We start from the raw sequence: 10,077 nt of genomic DNA on the forward strand, positions 1-10,077 counted from the left end.
GGCAACATGATTTCCCCTTATTTTTTCCCTTTTCAGTTCCTGAGTGTCCTCTTCCATTTGGAGATGTTTCCCATGGTGCTGTTCTGTGTAGCACTGCGAATGTTGCGGGTCAGCAGACGCAGCTCTGTGAGCTGTTCTGTGACCAAGGTTATGTCAACACCCTTGTCGCCAGCTTCCTGTGTGATCCCCAGGCCAAAAACTGGCTTGATGATGCTCCACTATCCTACGCCTGTCAAAGTAAAGGCCACAGACACAAACATTGTCCTATTTACCTGTTAAAACACTCACAGGTTGTTGCAGTATGTCCTTCGGGATTTGTCGTTCTATGAAATCTTGTTGCTCTAATTACTGTGTATCTGTTTGTACTGAGCAACTGTGTGTCTGTGATGTCCATCAGAGCCTCAGGTTTTACAGACAGTGCAGGTGTCCTTACAGCTGAAGCTGTCCCTGGCTGAGGGTCAACAGAGTTGCAGCACCCAAAATGTTCAGCTACAGGCTGCTTTACTGCGAGACATGAGAGCTACAGGCCTCTGCAGCCTACAGGTACAATATAGTCTGCTTTCATGCTTATGATGGTTCCCTTGTGAGGAACCCATTTCCCACTTATTATATATATATTTCCGTGTATAAAAACTTTGAAAGAAAAAAAGAAGCAGCACAATATTATAAAGACAACATGTTTTAAAATCAAATAATTGGCTTTAATTTTGCCATTCTACTAAAGAGAAACCACATTATTCAAATGTATTTGGGAAAATATTTTTTTATCTAACCACTGTGTATAATATTAAATATTTAAATGTGTAATATTGTGTAATATCACATCTTTAAGTCTAAAAAATAATTAAACTGATTTATTTTTATTGTTAAACCATGATTGTCAGTAGAATAAAATAGCTATTATTAGCAAATATGGCAAAATGGTTGTAATATCAAATTTAAAAAATGTATATGAAAATTTGTTATTTTGGATTTGGTTAAAAAATATGTATTTAAGGTAACTTTGACAGCCCTAAAAAATTACATTTTGTTAAAAAATAAATAAATCTTCTATAGACCCCAGGGTATTACAGGACCCTTAAGGGGAAATGGTCATTGAAAAAAAATATGAGATGTGAGGGAATAATATATATTTCTGTTCGCTCACAAATGTTCAATCATAAAATTATTTTCTTTTCTTTTTCCTTGACAAAATTAGTTTGCTTACAAAAATTTTGCGTTCCCTGTGAGCAAATGCCAGATTTTGTGGAAACACCAAACTTTTGCAAGTGAACACAAACTTTCTTGGAGAGTGAAAAACTTTTATATGCAAATGCGAAACAACTGAAATATATTTTTCCTCCCATCTCATATTTTTCCATTACCATGTTCCATTAGAGGCTCCATAGGGGAACCCCGAATCACAGTTTGAAAACACCATATAGCATATTACAGTAATTTTCCACTAATGCAACTTTAGATTGACAAGTAAACAACACCAAAATGTGTTATTAGTATGCAAGTGTCATATTTTTAATATGTAGGTGTCGTTGGCCTGCAGTACAGCATTACAACAAACTGTGTAGGTCCGTAAAGCCTACAGAGACAACTTGCATGTGAATTTATTAAAATGACATTCAGAAAACAAGGGTTTTTGTTCATCTATGCTTTGTTTTGATTTAAATGTCTTGAAAATTTGCATCACTGTGCGTTTGTTTACTTTGCGTACTTTTTGTTTGTGTCTTCATGTTTGTTAGCTGACCTTATCTGGCCAGACCAGCTCTGTTGCAGTCTGTGAAGACTCATCTGTGTCTCTTGAGTGTTTGAATGACAAGGAAGTCACTGCACGCATCACCTTTAGGGCCAGACTCTCCGACCTGCCAATAACATCTCTCCCTGATCTCCATGACATTGGTGTGAACAGCTTTATGCACCTTTAGTCCATTTCTGTACATGTAACATATCTGATATCTAATATCAGATGCATTTCACACTGACATTACACTGAATCAATAATGTTTGTTATTACTCCACGTGATTTTCTTTCTAAATAAATGCATGTGTATATTTTGCAGATATGGCACTTAGCGAGGAGAGGATGTTAAAGGGCGTGAGGGAATTAATCCAAAGTGGGTCATACCAGTCCATCTTCCTCTATGACGGTTCTCTCGCTCTTTTTATTCCTCCCTCATTTAGCTGCATGGATGGCTATAAGCAGCTCCCACAATCCACTGGGTGTGGTAGGTTGGCTTCTGTACCAGTTGGTTGTCTTAATGACAGACCGGCCTGTGTACCATAAAGGAAAATGGCTTTTCTAGTATTTCCGAATATGCACCTATAAAGTTTTCTATAATTGATGCATGTTTTAGCTTACTGGCATAGAAATATGGTGAGCAAAATTGTATAAATGTACAAGGTAATATTTCAAACTGCATGCAATTTTTCCTCCTCTATTATTAATCTTCCTTCTGTATCTGTCAAACTTTCTCCTCTTTTTCCACTCAACACCATCATTATCCAAGCTTAATCACTCTGCTCCCTGTGTGTTTGTGTTTTTATCCTCTCTCACATGCAGTAGTGTGTCCAGCTGGTTCTTTTTCTAGTGGTGGTGCGTGTACTCCGTGTCTGCGTGATACTTTCAAGCGGAAGAAGGGCAGGTCTTGTGTTCTCCCTGCCCCTCGGGAACATCCACTGTGGCCCAGGGAGCCTTTAGTGCTTCTCATTGTGAGTAAAGGCCAAACTAAAACAGCCCAGCCCAACACACAAACTCAAGAATAGCTGGTGTAGATAGTTACAATTAAACATGCCAGCTCTGTCAAAATGTAGATAACAGGTTTCAGAGGAAAATGAGTGATTGTGATTTTTCATCTTGTTTTCTATTTGTCCTCTCACTGTCTTGATGCTCTTAAGGTCTTACTGAGTGCCAGCAGAGTAAACTGAGTTGTACAAAAAAAGGTGAATTCCTGTCAGCCCAGAAGGACCCCATGTCTGGCAGATGGTTGTGTGTCTCTCCACAGGGGGAGCAACTTTCTTGGACATCTTCTGATGCTCCAGTGACAGTTGAAGAGTGCAAAGGTATGTGCTACAGTCAGTATTAGGGAGGAACTAGGACTAGTTAATTTTTTTTTTTACATTTTATATAGCATGGCAGTAGTTCATGTGTTTTTAAAGTAGTGGAACTTTTCAAGTAACACACAACTTTTACAAACAAGAAAATATACGGAATGAAAAATCGTGCTGTCTGTCCCTTAATTCACTTGATTCGTATGTAGTACTTTATTTTAGTAGGAGTTTGTATTGTGTATTATGTTTGTATGTAGGAGTTTATTTTAGTGACTTCAGTTGTTCAAAGAGTTCATGTCACAAACTAATTCATTGCTTCATTTGAGTCCCTGCTGGTCTATCTTTTTTTGGTAGCAAACTATTTAAAGTTTGAAGTGAAAAATTCACCCTATGTATTTTCTAAATGCATGTTATTCATCTCATTGTGAATGATTCATCCATGCATTTGTTTCATTTTCTTTTTTAAGATTTATTTTTGGGCGGTTTTGTCTTTATTATGATAGGACAGTATGTAGACAGGAAGCAAAGTGGGAGAGTGAGAGAGGGGGATGGGATCGGGAAAGAGCAACTGCGCTATATGTCGGGGCGCTGCCCACGAGGCTATTGATGTAGACATTCGTTTTATTTTTAAACTTTTTTGATTTCTTTATTTAATCAAAATGACATAAATGGGTCTTTTGTGAAATAACTTTAAATAACTTTCTCTCTGGTGATGTACACCGGACTCCTCCAATCATTTGGTCCACTTAAACTCCGCCCCTTTCTTACAATTGACTGCAGTCTTGCATTTAGATCTGCCTCCATCCAATCAACAACCAATTTTTTCCCCTAATTTTTTCATCCGTTTCAGTCAGATGAACATCACAATACTGAAGAAAAGATGACGCTACTTCCGTTTCATTGAGGATTTTAAATTCTGCTGTTTCTTACTATTTGACTAGTTTTTTTATTTGATATTACCCTAATATTACCCTACCCATACACTGAGATCTTAATATTTATTTATTTTGTGTCAGATAAATTCTGCTCTGGTTGTAAAAGTAAATCATATGATGCTGATAGTTTTATATTCAGAAACATATTGCCTTCTTAAAGTAGTTTGAACTTTATGTTAGCGTACCTGACTACTTTTTTAAATGTAGCTTGCGTGTAGCTTGGGAAGCTACAATTTGAAAGTACCTTCCACAAGACTGTCTCAAGTATTGGTTCAACAGTGCTTAAAGGGTTAGTTCACCACAAAATGAAAATGATGTCGTTCCAAACCCGTAAGACCTTCGTTCATCTTCGGAACACAAATTAAGATATTTTTGATGGAATCTGAGAGCTCTCTGACCCTTCCATAGACAACAACGCAACTGTAATGGAAAGCGCGCGCATGAACGTAATTGGCATAATCAGCGTTGTTTACGCTTAGGGTAAAGCGTGCATATGCGTTGTGATACTCTCCAAAATGGCGGAAGACAGTAACTCGGGGGAGAAGAATCGTTGAATAAAGTCTTTTTTTTTTTTTCTTTGCGCACAAAAAGTATTCTCGTAGCTTCGCAAAATTGAAGTTGAGCCACTGATGTCACATGGACTGTTTTACCGATGTCCTTACTACATTTCTGGACCTGGGAACATTACAGTTGCCTTGCTGTCTATGGGAGGGTCAGAGAGCTCTCAGATTCCATCAAAAATATATTAATTTGTGTTCTGAAGATGAACGAAGTTCTTACGGGTTTTGAACGACATGAGGGTGAGTAATTAATGACAGAATTTAAATTTTGGGGTGAACTAACCCTTTAAGTAAATGAGTAAATCTTTATCAGTATGAAAGGACAAACAATAACTTCATTTATGTATGTTCAGTATATCACTCTTTGTGTGTTTGCAGTAATGGAAAAGTTTGAGGTGGTTGCCTCTTCCTCCCTCCTGCTGAAATCAGAGAGTGCTGAAATACTGAGCTCTGATTCTTCAACCCAGCCAAAGGAAACACAGCTCAGGAAGTGTGTGCTTGGTGAGATGCACTGTTAAATACATACACTGCACCTGTACTTGAATTAGTCAGATGTACACTCACACTCTTCGTGACTAATGTCGATCACATCTCTCTCTGTTAGACTGTGCCCTGGAAGATTCATGCCAACATGTGGCTATTTTCAGTGATGAAGAGAAAACTTACTGTGAGCTATACAGCACAAGTGTGGATAATGTTGAATGCAGGACCTCTGAACAAGTATGACCAAAATGCATGCACACTTATACTAATATTGTGAAGCTGAATGTTCAGCAGCCATTATTCCAGTCTTAAGTGTCACATGATTCTTCAGAAATCATTCGTATATGCTGATTTGGTGCTCGAGAAACAATTCTTCTTATTATAATTTGTATTGTCTTAATATTGTCTAACTTTTGAACAGTAGTCTAAGGCTTGCTTGTAAAATTTATCTTCAATCATCATCTCCTGACTTTATCATTTCAGCATTCATTTGTCCAAAATTTGACCAAGTACATATGTTTTAACAACCTTTTTTTTTTTTTTTTTTTACATAAATCCTCATTTATCTTTACACAAGCTAATAAATATAAAATATTGCACATTTTCATTGGAGAAGTAAGACATTATATTTGGCATTGGGTCTTTTTTTGGTCTTAGTGACACTCACATCTCCTTTCCCAAAAGTGTAAAGATTATTGCAAAAAAAGAGAAAAAAAGTCTTGTGGTTTTTTGGCATTACAGAGCAAGGGGTTTCTGGGAAATGATGGTGCTGAGACGTTCCAGACTCTCAACTGTGTTCTGAAAATAAAAGGAGATGATCCCAATCTGATGGTGCTGAGAAAGAAAGGTAAGATCATCAGCTGTTAGTTAAATCCCACATGTTCTCAGTTTGGTTAGTTATTGTGAGTCACCAGGACCCTGTGTTGGTTACACATTGCAATAAAATGTGGCGATGCATACAATATTGAGAGTTTGAGTTTGTCTCAATAGAGAATGAACTTTTCTACGAGGCAAAGAGCATATGAAAATGAAATATATAATCAACATACAATATCATAATTGAACTGTAATCCCAAAGGTTAAGTTGTGGTTCGTGAGTAATTATTTTAACAAAGTAGACTAGTCATCCGTGGACACAAGAATAAAGCAAAATTCTAATAAAAACATTGCTAAGACTTGTTCTGTTACGAGATAAATATTTTTCCATGTGAAATAAATGACTTGATACTTTGAGACTCCTCTCAGGAACAGAGATTCCAGTTTCTAGTTATTTCTGGCAACCCAAAAACATTTAGATGCACTTGTGTGTCTTGGCCATGACTAAAAGAATATCTGTACTTCTTTTCTCCACCCTTCATCTTCTGACAAAAGGTCATGAATTCAGCACAGCAGGCCCGAAGAGTTTTGAGAGGCTGAGTTTCCGAAAGACCGGTTCCGGAGTGTATCGGATGCTTGTGTTTGATGCACGTGGATCCACTCTGGCAGACGTCCATCGCTTCTGCGTCAACTCTTGCAGTCGTGAGAACTGCTGTGATGGATTCATCCTTAACCAGAATGTCCTCGATGGAGGTCAGAGTCGCTCTCACTCATTACAAGCAGATGTAGCTCCTTTCCACTGCTATAAAACCAAATCACTACAATACAAAACTAGAAGTGTCATGCTTATTCAAACTGGTCTGTGGCGACACATGTTTTTGACTATACATTTACTTTACCTTTTACTATATTATATTTTGTGTTTATTTTATATATATATATATATATATATATATTATCTATAATTTTTTATCTATAATTTTCTATACTTTTGTAGTTATTATATATACAGTGGGTACGGAAAGTATTCAGACCCCCTTAAATTTTTCACTCTTTGTTACTTTCCGTACCCACTGTATATATATATATATATATATATATATGATCAATTAATAATGGTTAAATGGGTTGTGTCCTGTGTTTTAGGCTCTATCATGTGTGGGTTCATGAGCGCTCCTTCAGTGCTGCAGTGCAGTGAGGCAGATTGGGACGTGGGGGGTGTGGCCTCCTCCAGCCGCATCTGTGGTGCTGGTGTCCAATACAGCAAACAACTGAAATGTTTCACTTTCAACTTTGGCGGACAGGACTTCACCATCAGTATAAGTCCATGTACACGTACACACTCCGGATTTCATAACAACACTTTCAAACTGTACACAAATGTGTTTAATTGTTGTTTAAAACTGCGCAACTCGGTTCAGCTGTTATTTGACCTTTATCAATTGTTTAGTTTCCAGTGGTTGCTCTTTATTGCTTCATTCTGGTGTTTTTTTCCATCCTGGTACCCATTTTATAAACTCAAAAATGTACAGAGTTTACTCTGTCTGATTGATTATGACTTGCTGAATCATTACCGATGTGCAGTGCTTGAGAATCTTAGCTTTCGTATCATAAAATTTTACATGATTGCGAATTCAATTGTATGTCATTTTATGGAATGATGGGCATTATAATAGAAATTAACATTTCTTGCAGCTGATGCAGCCTTACTGGCATCCAGCAAAAATAAAACTGGCTACCAGGAAACTCTCATCAGCTTCCAACGCATCTACCTCTGGAAAGGTTTGAATATTCTGCACACATCAGCTAAAGCGTTTTAAAAGCCAGTCATAAACAAAAGTATATATTTTGATGAATTATGATCTAGCTTTTATTCTTGTATAATCTAATGGTTATAATTTATGTCTTCAGAGTCTGATATGAACACACGTCCAAAAACCCCCTCTGCTTGCAGTGGATCAGCTGTTGTAGAAGATTCCAAATTTGCTCTTTCTGGTATGAATGAATGAAATGAGGCCAAACTAATTTTATATGTATATATTTACTAAAGCTTTTTTGTGTTCTTGTGCTTAAAAATACCCTTATAATAAACTGTACTGTTTTAAAATTGGTGTTTAAAAAAAACTCAGTTCTGTGTTGTTTTTTTTCTCTCTAATAATAATTTATTTAGACTCCGTAAAGGAGACATTTGGTGTTATAGAGAACGGTGATGTTAAAGTCGACCAAGAGAGGCAACTTCCCAGTCAGCTTTACTGGATCTTTAAACACCAATACACTTTCCAGGAGGCACAGCTGTGGTGTCTGAAACGTGAGATGCAATTTGCTTACACTTATATACTTACTAAATGTCTGTGTGGTCCCAGAATGTGTCACATTCTGATCTGTAAATATGGGATTTGGGTTTCAGGCTGCGAAGAAGAATAATTCTGTCATGTGTCTGATATTCGTGATGAAGGCCCTCTGTATTTTGCGTGTGTATTGTATCCTGACACGCGTGTATGTGGGGCATATGACAAACCCCTCAGGCAGGCATGCAGTTTAGTGATGACACAGAGTCTTCAGACTGCATACCAGAAGAAAGGTAAGTCGTTTATACACAAAAAGATCATGCTTTCACTGCAATTAACAAATAGGGTCATTTTAATTATTTACTTCCACATGGATCTGAAATAATGAAAACACTATAACTCAATACACCATGTGATTTTGTTGTCATACCCCATTTCATCATATAATCACATATAAACTATATTATAATGTATATTATATTTTCATATTTCCAAGCATTAGCTGTCTATTTTCAGAGACTTTTCTCTGTGATTGAACAGATGGGTTTTGCATTGCCTTATGCAGACTGTGGTCTATGGTGAAGTCTGATGTCAGACTCTTACAACTTTCATAGTGACTGAGTCTGTCGTTTACTTTATTTGTTTTCCGATGTGATCCTAGCAACTGAACATGGAATGCAGATGATTCATTCTGATTTTGGTATTGCTGGAGCTTGAGAGAGACATAGGGTGAAAGGGCAAAAGGAGACAATGATGATGGATTAATAATGACTAGTTTGAAGTCTAAGTCTGAAGTGAATGCTAGTCTGACCAACACTAAGCAGACTCAAAAAAGATATAAATATTTAAATAAATATTTAAATATTGTTTTGATTTGGGACAGTCAAACCAAAATTTATTCAGACACCTTCAACATTTCTCACCTTATCAGTTTTTAAAATTTTACTGGTAGTCCACTGTATGAATAATTTTTGGGTATAATATGTCACAGTTTACTTTGCTTTGCTATCCTCACTTACATAAATGAACTATAGTGTCCTGCACCCACTAGTAAAAAAATAAATAAAAAGTTATATCTGGTGCCTGAATAATTTTTTGTTTGACAATATAATATAATAATTATTAAAGGAAAGAGAGAAGTACATTAATTACGCAATTATCTTTACTTGTTTTTCTGCTGTTGCAATTGCAAACTTGAACCAGAATCATTATCTCCTGTATTTTGGAGTTCACTGGTCATTAGCCATAAAATGAACCATGTCTAGTTCTCATTACACATTTTTTAAGCTGCTAGTAAGAGGAATTGTCTGGATGACTGGAGAACATTTCAGCGAGGTGAAGTGGCAAAACTCCACCTCACCCATGTGGCGTGCAGACAGCGGTGAGCTCATGCTGTCTGCGGTACGTGGAAGCAAAGACTAACACAATCTAATGCGACTTTCCTCAACACTACCTGTAAAATCCACTATCTTGACATATTGTCTAGCTGGTACAGTTGAGTGATGCTCTGACATTTGACTTCTGCTAAATGCTTTTGCTTCCGTCAAAAAAGTGTCAAACTCATCTGTTAATATCTTAGAAGTGGTAGCTTCATTACCCTGTTTCATGACCATTTAAGTGTGAAATCTAACGGAAATTCCGCCAGCTACATTCGAAGTTAGACGACTCTAACTTAAAGGCACCATGGTATCAAGTTTTGTATTAGTTTCTATTAGTTTTTATGCCGTCCATATGCTATACTCTCCTCCTAAATTTAAACTTTTTTCACTTTTAGCAGATATAATAATCAATGGTCCATATAATAATGATTTAGTAAGTTAAACCATTTACATGTGGGGAAGTCGTGGCCTAATGGTTAGAGAGTTGGACTCATAACCCAAAGGTTGTGGGTTCGAGTCTCGTACCGGCAGGGATTGTAGGGATTGTAGATGGGGGGGGGGGATGTACAGCGCT

General features: G+C 36.9%; 1 protein-coding gene across 1 annotated transcript in view; it reads left to right on the forward strand.

Moving 5' to 3' along the window:
* The window catches only part of LOC107714614 (thyroglobulin-like), a 35,448-nt gene that overhangs the window by 8,412 nt on the left and 16,959 nt on the right, over positions 1 to 10,077 (forward strand). Inside the window, 16 exon segments of the mRNA XM_016520514.1 lie at positions 37 to 237; positions 398 to 543; positions 1,737 to 1,893; positions 2,055 to 2,219; positions 2,555 to 2,620; positions 2,623 to 2,703; positions 2,890 to 3,054; positions 4,916 to 5,038; positions 5,142 to 5,257; positions 5,762 to 5,867; positions 6,392 to 6,589; positions 6,983 to 7,153; positions 7,532 to 7,618; positions 7,748 to 7,831; positions 8,007 to 8,144; positions 8,244 to 8,417. Of these exon segments, the coding sequence (XP_016376000.1) occupies positions 37 to 237; positions 398 to 543; positions 1,737 to 1,893; positions 2,055 to 2,219; positions 2,555 to 2,620; positions 2,623 to 2,703; positions 2,890 to 3,054; positions 4,916 to 5,038; positions 5,142 to 5,257; positions 5,762 to 5,867; positions 6,392 to 6,589; positions 6,983 to 7,153; positions 7,532 to 7,618; positions 7,748 to 7,831; positions 8,007 to 8,144; positions 8,244 to 8,417 (2,178 nt within the window).

Source organism: Sinocyclocheilus rhinocerous, unplaced genomic scaffold (genome assembly GCF_001515625.1).
Source record: "Sinocyclocheilus rhinocerous isolate Xijiao unplaced genomic scaffold, SAMN03320098_v1.1 scaffold3008, whole genome shotgun sequence".
Taxonomy (NCBI): Eukaryota; Metazoa; Chordata; class Actinopteri; order Cypriniformes; family Cyprinidae; genus Sinocyclocheilus; species Sinocyclocheilus rhinocerous.